The 13838-nt window shown below is 36.0% G+C and overlaps 1 protein-coding gene across 2 annotated transcripts in view; it reads right to left on the bottom strand.

The window, feature by feature from the left end:
* Positions 1 to 13305, bottom strand: part of plekha6 (pleckstrin homology domain containing, family A member 6) — a 91105-nt gene extending 77800 nt beyond the window's left edge. The window contains exons 1-4 of one of the 2 annotated variants that reach the window (XM_059329833.1): positions 13167 to 13305; positions 6175 to 6258; positions 3013 to 3127; positions 1865 to 1981 (exon numbers count right to left, since the gene is read on the bottom strand). In XM_059329833.1, coding sequence (XP_059185816.1) covers positions 1865 to 1981; positions 3013 to 3127; positions 6175 to 6258; positions 13167 to 13198 — 348 coding nt within the window. In that variant the 5' untranslated portion in view covers positions 13199 to 13305. Of the gene's footprint in view, positions 1 to 1864; positions 1982 to 3012; positions 3128 to 6174; positions 6540 to 13166 lie in introns of those variants that run through there. The other variant, XM_059329835.1, reaches the window with a different exon arrangement.
* Positions 13306 to 13838: the final 533 nt, after the last annotated feature.

The raw sequence follows: 13838 nt of genomic DNA, 5'->3' as shown, positions 1-13838 counted from the left end.
TTTCACATTTGAGATTGACATTTTATTCCTTATTTTACCGTAAAAATAATAAGTTTTTCCCATCAAAAGAAACGCTGTTCTGTCATATAATTGACAAGAAAATACTTTATAAATGCTGCAAAAATTAAAGATTTTACCATTAAATATTGGTTTTGATATGATGTTTAGTACATTTAACAGTGAGAAAATGTATTTTTACAAAAAATAAATGTAAAAATTACAGTGATGGCTTGTATATGTATTACAGTATATTTTTGTTACAAATTAACCCATTTATCATTTTATGGTCTTTTACTGTCATGGTTTTTCGGTGGCCCTGAAGTGCAAACCACACAAGCAATTCATCACAACACACCAGCAATTCATCAAAACGGAAAGGGTAGGTACATATTGGACACTGGTCCTCCTCCTGATTGGTTGCTGCCGTCATTATCTTCTCCATAGTCAAACCAGCCGCCCCTATATAATGTAGTGCGCCCGTATTGTGATATTTATGGTAAATTCATTGAAACGGTTCAGAGCGAGCTGACATGAAGGATAAACACTTTACTGTCATTCTTTCTCACTTTGCAGTATAAAACTCTTACCTGCAGAGAGGAGATGAAGTATTAACTTTACATGGACACACCACGTGATATAATCAAATTGCGTCGTGTCGAAAAATGTATTTGTTGTGTCGGCGAAATTCACAATAAAATGCTTAAATTCCCACGAATACTAACTTAAACAATTTTTCAGCAAGTACTTCAGTATTGCACTGTTGAAAATGTGGGGGACTCACACAGACGGAATTTAAAAGAATGGTCAAATTAATGCAACAAAGGCTGATATGGGTCAAGCTCCAAAAAGACTGGATCCTAAAATTCCCAAAATAAAACTTTTTGTGGTCATCTGGCTTATTTTCTCAGACGTGACAAATCTCCCCCACAGCACCAGAAGGCATTATAAGACTACAGGCTGACTAGAACTAGTACAAAACATGACTAGTCAGCTGATGTAGTGGAGGTCCTCTTCAAAGCCTGTGTGCAGGCCTTAACATGATGTATAAATGAACATCCGTTACATTAGAACGTGCCAGACAAGTTCATCCAGTGCTGATTAAGCCTATCCCTGGCAGAGAAGGCTTCTGTATTTTGCAATAACCAAAATTGTGGAATCTGTTGCCTGTGGCAGCTTTCCCTGACTGGTGCACTAGAACTTACTACTGTGGGACAGGTTGGTATTTGTAAAATGCTAGTGTGGCCGTTAGATGCAGAAGATATGTGAGCTCCCCTTCAGGGATGCACCATAAAAAGATGTCGAGAGTGACAAATTACTTCAGACACTTTTGATTTCATGTACAGTTTAAATTGCATGTTTAATGTTTTTATGGCGGTTTTAACTGGTGGTTTAGGGGCACAGAGGGGCGTCTCCTCTCTGTGGACCCTGTACAGGAGACGCATTCCTGTCCTGTTTACAAGAGCTGAAGGACTTTGTACAGAAAGGTCTTGCAATCAATTTGATTTTGATAATGAAATTGTACCAATTTGGGAATTTAACTTGCATGTCAAAGTAAATGTTTCTTATTTAAAATGACATGCTGTGGTTCCCAGGTCTAATCCAGGCCCAGACTTTATGTTACTGCTGCTGATAGTTTGTCCATAAATTAAGACTTATTTAGTGTCACACTGCCAATTTAATTGAGTGATATGTTTGCATATATAATGAGTGGTGTGATAACTGCAAGATGAGACGGATCAAGCCAAGTTGATTCATTTCTAGTCAGTACCTCTTTTTTTAAGATTTAGATTACTCTAACTGCCAGAGTGAGTAGACAAAAATTCAACGCTTCAGATTATTTGAGAGTAGATAGAAAAGGTTTTACCTGTTTGTACAACCATCCCTGTTTGGTCACCTCTGCTTTGGGATTCCTGCGCATAGAGTTGGAGCGCTTCCCAAATGTAGCTGCCGATCTTGGAGTAGTCCTGGGAGTACGAGACGCCTGCAAGTCAGAAGAGATGGATGGATGGACAGATATAATTTTAGATATATATCTATCGATTATTTCTATATTATCATTAACATTGATGAAATACCAAAAATGTACTAGTTAAAAGTGCTGTATAAAGGACCAACAGACAGTTGAGTATTTGTTTTCATGTATGAACCGCATGTACAGATGTTAAGTGAACTTCCACATAGGAAAATGCTCAATAGTGTGTGTGCATTACTGATTACAAAAATATATGTTTTGTCATGTCTATTGATGTAGCTAATTCATGAATCAAATCACTGTAACATGGAGTTGGATCTGAGGAGTTATACAAAACATTAGTCATTGGGTCAAAAAGATGTGAAAGAGAAGTTGTTTACTCTAAGCCAAGACCCTTTAACAAACAATATTGAGTGTGATCACACTAGTTCCTCTGGAATGATGATATCCCCAGTCCACATACTGCAACTGTGTGTGTGCGCGTGAGTGTGTGTGCGTGAGTGTGTGTGTGTGTGTGTGTGTGTGTGTGTGTGTGTGTGTGTGTGCGTGCGCGCGCGCAATGCAAAAAAGGTGTCTAAAAACAAGATAAAAACACTAAATCTGAGGGAAATGATCTTGCTGCATGGACAGATCATTTCACTTGACAAGATTTTCTTAAATTTAGATACATTTAGAAATAAGCATGTTGAACGCTTAAAATAAGAAATTAACTTTTAAAACAAGAGAAATTAAAGCTGCCAGCAGCGATGAACTGGCCCGAGCAGAGTGCACTGACAATTATTTGTTTCTTACCTAAATAAAAAAAAACTTTAGATTTAGAAGTGTTAGATAATTTGTCTTGTTTTAAGAGTTAATTTCTTATTTTAAGATACAACATGCTTATTTCTAGATTTAACAATCTTAATTTAAGAAATCTTGTCAAGTGAAATTATCTGTCCATGCAGCAAGATCATTTCCCTCAGATTTAGTGTTTTTATCTTGTTTTTAGACACACCTTTTTTGCATTGTGTGTGTGTGCATGCATGCGTGTGTGCGCTCACCCGGGTGTAAGGCTGGGCTTCTGGGGACAGGTCTGACACCATATTGGCACTTTTGGAGTGAATGATCTTCTCAGTAGTAATATCCACCTTCCCATTCATATCCAAATCACAGTGCCTGAACAGAAGAGCAGATTCATGAGCTCCTATTGGCGCACCAGTTACCAATTTGCACTTCTACCCCTTATTGTCCAAGAGAAGTGACAGAATAATCACTGTGCAAAATGAAAAATGGTTAAAAAAAAACTTATCCGAACAGATTTTTCAAGGTGCTGCTCCAGTCTACCACATTGCAGACGTGCCTTGTCTTGTCTGTTTGAAGACCTTTTTCACCTGAGAAAACACCATCTACATTTGGCTTACAAGGACATCTAGTGGTCATGGGAATAATGATTCTTGGCTGTTAGATTTAAAGGTGGAAGGAGTATGATGTTATTATCAGTTCGTGCTGGTTTAACCATGACCAGGCAATGACAAATGACCGGTTTTGCCATTTAGTTTGGAGGATTTGTTCTCTGTTATAAGTCTTACATTAAAGTTCTTACTCAGACATGTTTTAAGCGTATATAATGTTAACATTTCGTTTAACATGATGTCACACATAAAAAGTATAAACTTTGAAAAGGTGCTGGAAGCTTCTTGATCTCCCTCATTGAGAAATTCTGGATATGTAAGAGTGAGTACAGTCTCAATACATTTTAGAGGACATAAGCATTAAAAAAAGTTTACTTTTAAGCGGATAACGGCCTATGTCAGAGTTATATGATATGCTCCTTGGCTTTCAACTAGTGGTCGACCGATACAGGTTTTTTAAGGCCGATACCGATTATTTTGACATCAGTCTTAACCGATCCCCGATATGTGCTGCTTTTTTTGGGCCGATTCTTGAAGCCGATATTGCATTTTTTCCCTCCATTTACATAATAAAAATGACACAATGGTAGCAAATGTTACACAAGTCTCAATTTAAAGAAAAAAAGAAACATTTATTAACAAAACACATTAACAGTTGGATATCAAACAATGTGTATGTTGTTCTAGGCCTGGAGGTGGTGGCGCCTCAGATGATCCACATATTTGATGTGTTTTTCTTTTTTCCGGTATCAGCAGCAGCTCACCAGAGAATGGCAGATGTTGCCCCAAGCCTTGCCTGCTGTTGGCTCAGTCAAATGGGATAATTCATCGGTAAACGCACGCACGTATCGGCCAATGCCGATACAAGAAAAAAACGCAAATATCGGCCCGATATATCAGCCGGCTGACATATCGGTCTACCTCTATTACTCATGAATCTGTTTTGTTTATTTGCTTAAAACAAAACAAAAACTAATTTTTAAAAAGTTGTTGCAATGAAGTGTGTTGTTCAGGCCAAGAAGTCATTCCTGCTGGAATGTACATAAAAGACATTGTGCACATTCGATAAGAAATGTTAGGCCTAGAACAACATACACATTGTTTACTATCCAACTGTTAATATGTTTTGTTTGTTTTGTTAATAAATGTTTCTTTTTTTTGTTTAAATTGAGAATTGTGTAACATTTGTTATCATTGTGTCATTTTTATCATGTAAATGGAGGGAGAAAAGGCAATATCGGCTTCAAGAATCGGCCCAAAAAAATCAGCAGCACAAATCAGGAATCGGTGAAGACTGATGTCAAAATAATCGGCATCAGCCTTAAAAAACCCGTATCGGTCGACCACTAGTCTGTTTGTCCAGTGTCTAAAATGCTTCCTGGAAGCCTTATAAGGCCAGCTAAAGATCTGTCAGTGACAACTGCAGTTTTATTTCATGCTGCTTCTACTGGAACTGCATGGAATGAATAAGAAGTAATGAATCACACACTTCTGCTGCACTGGATAATTCTTTCTCTAGGGATTCAAATCGATTTAGCAGACAAAATAATTGTTATGACGTAGTTCTGACTTATTTAGCCAAAGAAAATAGGCCTTAAAATGCATATGTATGCGTGACTGTAGGGTCAGAGGTTGCTAAGCAGAAAAGAGTGTGGACAGAGTGTGGAATGTTGTGTTTACAGTTTTTCTCAATTGCTAAAACACTATTTCCTGTTGTGTGAATCAATTGCTCAGTTGTCTAAACTCATTCCCCGAATTGAACATCCTTGTGACAAAACCATAAACTATCTTCTTCTAGTAAAACACTATTTGCAGATCTCAGTCATTCCTTTTGCAAAACTCCAAACACAATTCTCATATAATATGACACAGTTGTCACTGTGATGCACTTGTGATACATAATGGTAACAACAGGTGACAAAACGTTAACACAAATGAAACAAATGGGTCATCCATTGAACACAGCTATTCAAAATTGATCACACTTTCTCTCTTCATGTCAAGACAACATGACAACCATTATAAACCAGGTCAGAGTGCAGCAGGTTGGTCATATCTGATCAACTGTGTAAAGTGGTTTGAGGATTTTTATTTTTATTTTTTACCTTTTACAGTACATTGTAGGCTGTACACTTCCATTTGTATTTGTCAATTTCTGGATTTTTTCACAGTATCTATGTTTCAATGCAGAGTAAATGCTGAATCCACTGAGTTGTGCAATCTTTTTTTATTTTATTTTTTATCTTTGAGATGCAAAATGCATGTGCTATAGTTTAATGTGACCAATAAACATTTCTCCATGAGCTACATGCCTTGAACACTGTGTTTTCTATTTTTTGGTGTAGTGTGTAATGAATGCTCAGCAGTTTTTCTATTTTGACCAATTAGTTCAAGATGTGACAACATTGTTTGGTTTTGAGAACAGGTAAAACTATTTTGAGGTGATGGGATGGTTTTGCTAAAAGAATCAGAGGTTTTGTGAATGTTGTGTGAGAAAAGAGTTTTGTGTTTAGAATTCTGAGAAAAGAACAGGAGGATTGGAAAAATGTGTTTTAGCAATTGAGAAAAACTGTAATCCAGTTGTGAATCCTAGTCGTAGCTTATGAAGACAGTATGATACTAATCCTTCTGTACACACATCTGGAAACAGATACAAGCAGTCCTGAATGCAAACACATGCAGCTCCATGAATAGAAACCAACAGGCCTGTGTACAGTATCTACTGTATCCTACTGCCTACCAGCTGCTAGCTGAAGATGTGTTACTATTACCATCTGCATGTGTGTCTGTGTGTGTGTCTCTGTTACTTACTGCAGATAGGAGTGTATTGTTGTAGGCTCTTCCAGCTGGATCGGGCTCAGTGCTGGTCCAGCTGGTCTACTGGGGTCATGTTGACTAGAAACAGACAGATAAAGGACACAGTAGATATAGGTCAACATAGGTCGTCAAAGATGACATCCCAAGATGTCAATCAAACCTCCATTGTTCAGTTAGGATTATCAACAAGGATAGACATAATTACAGTATCATAACATGCATCTTAATTCCACAGTTTTGTTAATTTTGATCATTTGTATCAGTTATGATGCAGAAGTAATGTGTTTTGGCCACAAATAGGACAATTAGGGTTGGGCGATGTTGACCAAAAGTCATATCCTGATATATTCAGGCTGAATATCGATATATGATATATATCCCGATATTTTTATCGCAAAGTGAGAGCAAATGTTTAGTCAAAGTCAAACCCAAATATGACATGTCACAAGAAGTTTAATTGAAACGTTTATTCAAGTGAACATAAATACTGTATACTGTAACAGTACACATCAGGCAGCAGGGTCCACATACTGTATCTGCTGGAGGACAAACAGATCAGCTGCACAGTTCTGATACAGAAGTAATAATGTGTTTTGGCCATGATTGCAATAGGACAATTAGGGCTGGGCAATATGGACCAAAAGTCATGTCCCGATTTATTTCGGCTGAATATCGATATACGATATATATCCCGATATTTTTATCGCTAAGTGAAAGCAAAAGTTCCTGACCCAAATATGTCATGTCACAAGTACCTTTTTTAAAAAATAAAAATAAAAATATCTTAAATAAAAGCCGCAGCTTGCCTGGAGCAAGGATCATAGTGCAAATTTAAACTATAACGATATATGCGATATGGTCTAATTCCATATCACATTTAAAAAAAATGTCGATATATATCTTTTATATCGATATATCGTCCAGCACTAAGGACAATACATTTTCACAATTCATCTAGTACAGAACTCTTCAAATATTATGATCCAAAAAGATTTGTCGTGACTTTGCTTATTTTTGAGGTGATGATGACAATTAAAACATGGTATACTGAGGTAGTAGCGGCAGAAATGGGCGCTGGGTTTGACCATACGCCCAGTCGCTGATGACATCACAAAATGAAAGTGATGCATCAGCTGATCAGAACACAGCAGCACTGCAGCTGTCTGCCTACATCAGCTTCGTCTTCACTTAATTTACTTTACACTATTCAGAATCCTCAGCTTCTTCAGGGCGTCAAACTCACATGCTGCTGTACAAGATCCTCAGGCTGTGTGTGTGTGTGTGTGTGTGTGTGTGTGTGTGTGTGTGTGTGTGTGTGTGTGTGTGTGTGTGCAGTAGAACACACATAATGACTCATGAGCTACCAGACAAATTACATTCTGGGTTTGTTTTGAATCACTGAATGTGTGAAGTCCCTGTTGATTTTTGAGAACTGGCCTCTTGTTTACTGCTGGTGGCAATATGGCTTCTGGTAAACTGTCATAACAATAAAGTCACGGAATTAAACTGAATCATCACAGAGTCACTGATACATAATCACAACAGATTAGTGTGTTCATATACAAATAACTTGCCTTTAAAATATTTCTGCCAAAAAAACAAAACAACAAAAGTACAAAAATATTTTGTGGTTCTGTGCACCTTAAATTCCTTGGTTAAGGTTATGGAAGGATATTGGCCTTGATTAACCTTTTGATGCACAACATGGGTAATAATGACCCACATTCATTTCCCATGTTATTTCATGCTGGCTGTGTGTTTGAATATCTTTTTTTTTTTTATTACAACAGATCATTATATCCATTTTTCCTTTCATAATTTATGAAGGAAAATAGTTTTTGTATTATTACATCAAGTTTACACACATGGGTGAAAAATGACCTTGCATTAGAAGCGTAGTGATACAAAAAAATATACATTAAATTAACAATTTGAGTATATGTGTAACTATGTTTGTCTTCTTTTTAAGGTTTAACTTTAAAGAGTTGTTAGAACCACCAGATTACATTGGAAAATCACATATTTTAACATTTGAGACTTATTAGAGCCACCAAATAATAATTTCTATTGGAAAAACACCAATGTAACAAAAAAGGATAGTTCATATTTGTGTCTTATTTGTCAGGTTTTACATTTTCGATTGGAAAATTGATGACAACACCTTCTGATGCACAACATGGGTCTAAAATGACCTTGTGCATTAGAAGCGTAGTGATAAAAAAAAAGGGGTTTTATTTAAAAAGTAAGAAATGAAAACAAAAAAATAGGATGTATGATGATCAAAGACAAGTTATTTTAGGAAAACCTGCAATACTGAATGATGAAATTAATTTATTGCAAAGGGAGAATATACAAACTTAGTGGGGTCACTTTAGACCCATGTTGTGCATCAAAGGGTTAAATATTGAAAAAGTTGGTAACACTTTACAATAACCAACTAAGTGATGTTTTTAGATGATTTGTAGACCAGTTATTAACCATTTACAAAGTGCTATACATATCTAATCTTTAGGTATTCGTTTAAAACATTTAAAAGCATATGAATCATTTCAAAAATCATTAACATACTTAATATGGTGTTAAAATGAGTGCAACTAAAACTATTGATAAACTATTAATTATAATTTAATTGTTTGTTAATGGTAAATTAACTATAAACTTGAATATACCATCTATTTGTCATTTATACATCATGTAGTTAGTTAAACATTAATAAATTATGTATTTACCATTCTAAATGGTCTATATACAGTTTATAAATGATGATTAAACATTAATAATCTGTTTACCACTTATAAATGAGGGTTATTGTAAAGTGTTACCAAAAAGTTAATGCTGACTGCTTGATTGCAAATAATGCTAGTGGTAAATCAAAGAATTTTGTCAAGAAATGGCTACTGAATAGTTATGGTACAGTCTTAGGAGGCTGCCTTGCAAGTAATTAGTTGGGAGTGTGTGATTGTATGTGTGTGTCTATATGTGTGAGACACAGTCTGCCAGGGCAGTGCCTGCCTGCACAGAGATAACCTACAAACCTACATAGAAACAGCTAATGGATAAACAGTACACATCAGGCAGCAGGGTCCACATACTGGATCTGCTGGAGGACAAACAGATCGGCTGCACAGTTCTGGACTGTCAGAAATAGTCTCCACATCTCAGGAAGCAAATATCGCTATATGTATCGCCACAATTTTGCCAGATGTTTTAATATAAACTAGGCCATTTCAGTTAATTCTCTGCTAGTACTGACGGAATCAGCATCAACTTTTTAGGCTGTGCTATGCAGGGCGCACCTCAGGGGAAATTGTAACTAATATGCTAAGATAAAGTAATAATCATTTTCTTATCAAGCTTAGGTAATATTCTAATACCTTAATGTGGGATAGAGTCTTACAGTGCATGGAGATGCTACTGTAACAGAAAGCAATTAGTATAATGTACACATAGCAGAAATAAACTCTTGTATTTCCACACTGTTCATGTTTTTTATTTTAAGATAACAAGACACTGAAAATAAGATGGATTATTGTGTAAATACATCGCAAAATTATTTAAATGTCTCTATTCAGTAGGTGTGAGATTTTTTTTTATAATTTCAGAATAATAATTATGAAGAAGATTTTTGAATAAAAATGTACAGAATATTTCCATTTAGTATCATAATTGCCACTGCTGTTGATTTTTGGTGTGCAGATGTGCACCATAGGTGCAAGATACACCGTTTTAGATTTGCCATACTTATTAGTAGAGCTGCAACAATTATTCGATTAATCGAACAATAATCAACTATTTTGATAATCGAATAATTGGCTTGAGCAGTTTTTTTAAAGACAATAAGTCCAAATTCGATGATTTCATCTTCTTCAGTGTGAATATTTCTGGTTTCTTTGTTCCTTTATGACAATAAACTGAATATCTCTTTGGTTTGTGGACAAAACAAGAGATTTGACGACGTCATTTTGTGGTTTGGGAAACACTGATTGATATTTTTATACATTTTATTGACCAAACAACTAATCGATTAGTCGTTTAAATAATCAACAGATTAATCAATAATGAAAATAATTGTTAGTTGCAGCCCTACTTATTAGAGTGAAGGCTTTATTAGCATATATTATTTGCTATGCTTTTTTTTTTATTATTAATTCTACTTTTTTTCCGACACTTAACTTACTTCTGCAAACAAAAACCATTCAACTATCAAACTGGTTAGCTCTTTAAGGACATTCCTGCTATATTTTTTCATTTTCATACATTTTAGAATTGTTTAAATACTAAGCTTTTTCTTTACAATGTAAAATGAATGGAGTCAATCTTCAAATCCCCTCAAACCTACTCATTTAAATTCTACTGCTACAGACTTCATTTAAACTAAATGTTTAAACAGTTCACAAGACCTTGAACTATTAAGTTGTCAGCCTTGTTAAAATACTACATTTATCATAATATGTCTACACTGTAAAAAATAATCTGTTAAATTTACAGTAAAATACCGGCAGCTGTGGTTGCCAGAATTTCACCGTAAAAAATACAGTGAGTGGGTTTTCTACTGTAAATTTAAATGTAAATATTATCAAAAACTGTAATTTAGACTGAATGGTCCCTTTGTTTTTACGGTAATTGTGTCCTAATGAAAATATGGTATTTCTCCTTTAATTTTACATAAAGGAAACTTTTTCTACAGTGTAAAAGTTTTGTACTATTCCCTGATTTACTTTAATTAAAAGCATCTCCTACAGTGATATTCAATTTTTAATTTTACGTCTACACTGTAAAAACAAATCTGTTTAATTTACAGTAAAATACTGGCAGCTGTGGTTGCCAGAACTTCACTATAAAAATTACAGTGAGTGGGTTTTCTATTGTAAATTAAATTGTTAATATTATCAAAAACTGTTATTTAGAATATACATTTTAGAATAGCAATTTGAATAGTCCCTTTGTTTTAAGGGTAATTGTGTCCTAGTGAAAATATGGTATTTCTCCTTTATTTTTACATTAAAATTGTTATATTTTTACAGTAAAACTGTGTTTTCAAAAGTTTTTTCAAAAGTTTTGTATTATCCCTTGATTTTCAGTAATTAAAAGTGCCTGTTATGGTGATATGCAATTTCTGATGCAATTTGACTGACTGGTTTGAAACAAGACTGGGTCAAAACCTGTTATAGGTCTGGAGCCTGTATGTGCTTGATTGTGGCCAAATTGTTACATGGACAGTCAGCAGTGGTGTCTATAATGTAAATTCCAGAATATTAAATGTTCATGTGTAGTGGACCCAGTAATTGTTACTAAAGTGTGTTGAAGTAGCACATGACATGGCACATGGCTAAGCTCAAAATGGCAAAGCTCAGCATAGTTACAACCCATGACTGTTAGGACCATGCCCACAGCCTGAGGACTCAAACACGTTACCAGCTGGCTGTCGCGCCTCTTCAATTAGAATTATTGATAGAAGGAATATCTCCATTCAATCAACAAAGCAGAATTGTCAAAGCAGCAGCCTTTTTTATTCATACCAATTAGGGCTGGGCTATATATATATATAATATATATTTATCGATATATTTTAAAATGAGATATAGAATTAGACCATATCGCATATATCGATATAGCTAAAAAATCAAATTCTGTCTTTACATATAAATGCTGCCCTTAGTCGGGTTTGTCATATTTAGTTATTTTGTAATGTTCGTTATTCTTTTCTCAAATAAATATATTTATTTCAGAAAAAAGATTGGTCTATTTTTAGATTAGATTAGATTAGATTCAACTTTATTGTCATTGCACATGTACAAGTAGAGTAGCATGTTTTTTCTTGTTTATGATTTTGGTTATTATCAATAAAACCATGTTAAATGTCTAAATATCAGCTCTTAAATTAAACTCTTATCAGCTATTTTTGTTGTTATCTTTATATTTGTCCAAACAAATGTACCTTAGTTGTACCAGCCATTAAAATGAACAAGAAACTGAAGAAAACCAAGGTCTAATAATAAGCTGCAGCTTTTATTTATGATATTGTTTTATTTAAATGTGCACTTTATGGAGCTTTGATTTTTTTTAAAAAAGGTACTCCTGTTGTTATACAGTATTATGTTCACTTAAATAAACGGTTTTAATAAAACTACTGTCATATTTGACTTTGATTGAAAATTTGCTCTCACTTTGCGATAAAAATATCAGGATCATATATCGATATTCAGACTAAATATATTGGGATATGACTTTTGGTCCATATCGCCCAGCCCTACTGTACACATACATTCGCTGCTCTGGTTCAGGCACGACATCAGCGACAGCCCTCACCAGTATTCCCCCCGCACCGGGCCTGAAAACCTCCTGTTTCTACAGGTCGAAAGTTTCTTTGCTATCAGTGTAAAGTCTGACACTCCCCAGCTAGCAGCAGATAGCAGTTAGCTAACAGGATACTCTGTAAATCACAGAGAACCATGCTTTCATAGGGCTGGCTCCTAGGGACTTTAGCAACAGCTTTTTTTCATCTCATTTATAGGATAAAGATAGATTTATGATTATGAGTGGTACAAATGTAGTCTAGTTTAATGATATAAAAAAAACAATAACTAGAAAACGCAACCAAAGGAATGTTTATCACCAATGACCTAGAAGCAAAACCAAAACCAAAGCGACAGCTTTAAAGTCCTGCTCCTGATTTAGCACTGCACCACACACTAGCCAGACACACCGCCACAGTATGTCACATGGTTATCTCACACACACACACTCACACACAGAGCACCACACTGTACTCTCTACATTGCTGTACGCAGCATGCACACATCAACCATCCGTACACAGCAGGGTTTATGGCTTCCCTGTGCTTCCTGCTGGCACTGCATTGCAGTCATCTCTGACCTCCAAGCTCCTGGCTGTCCACTCCTTCAACCTCTCCTCCTCCTCTCTTCTTCCTTCTCATCTTGTTCTAACTCCAGCCCTATGTGTGACTTCCTCTTCACTTCACCTACCTGACTCTCCTGTCCACACGGAACTTCAGCATCCTCCCCTGGATCAGTCATGTACCGACAGTGTAGGAGACGGGACGGATAGACGGACAGATGGAGGAGAGATGGGGAGATAAGCAGAGAGCTGGGGAGCAGCTGGACACATGTAGGAGAAAAGGAAGATACACACCGCAGTCCTCTTCTCTCTCCTTCAGACTGCATGCCTCTCTCTCTCTCTCTGCTTGTTTCCCCACCTGTCTCACCCTCCCTCTCCCCTCATGCTGTATCCCCCTCCTTTCTCTCTCCCTCGCTCTCTCACTAGCTGCCTTCTGGCTGAGAATTGCAACACTCAGCTGATTCAAACCCCTCAGCCTGGTTGATATACGCTCTATCTCTATCAAGGTCTCTCTGTCTCTTGATCTGATTTGCTGTCCACCTCTCTCTCTCTCTCTCTCTGTCTCTCTCTCTCTCTCTCTCTCTGTCACTCATTGTCTGTGTATCAGTATCTCTTATTCCTTTCTTAACCCTCTACACTGCAAAAAGAGATGTGTTAAAATAACAACCTGGTCTCACAGGAATCCGTGAAATAGCCACGGATTTGCTTACCTCAAAATCCGTGGAATAGCCACAGAATCACTCAAATTTCCGTGAAACTAACACGGATTTCGCTACAATGCAAGTTAATGACAGTCATAT

This window comes from Centropristis striata, chromosome 3, assembly GCF_030273125.1.
Source record: "Centropristis striata isolate RG_2023a ecotype Rhode Island chromosome 3, C.striata_1.0, whole genome shotgun sequence".
NCBI lineage: Eukaryota > Metazoa > Chordata > Actinopteri > Perciformes > Serranidae > Centropristis > Centropristis striata.
The sequence above is the reverse complement of the archived record's forward strand: the minus strand, read 5'-3'. Positions and strand labels throughout refer to the sequence as shown.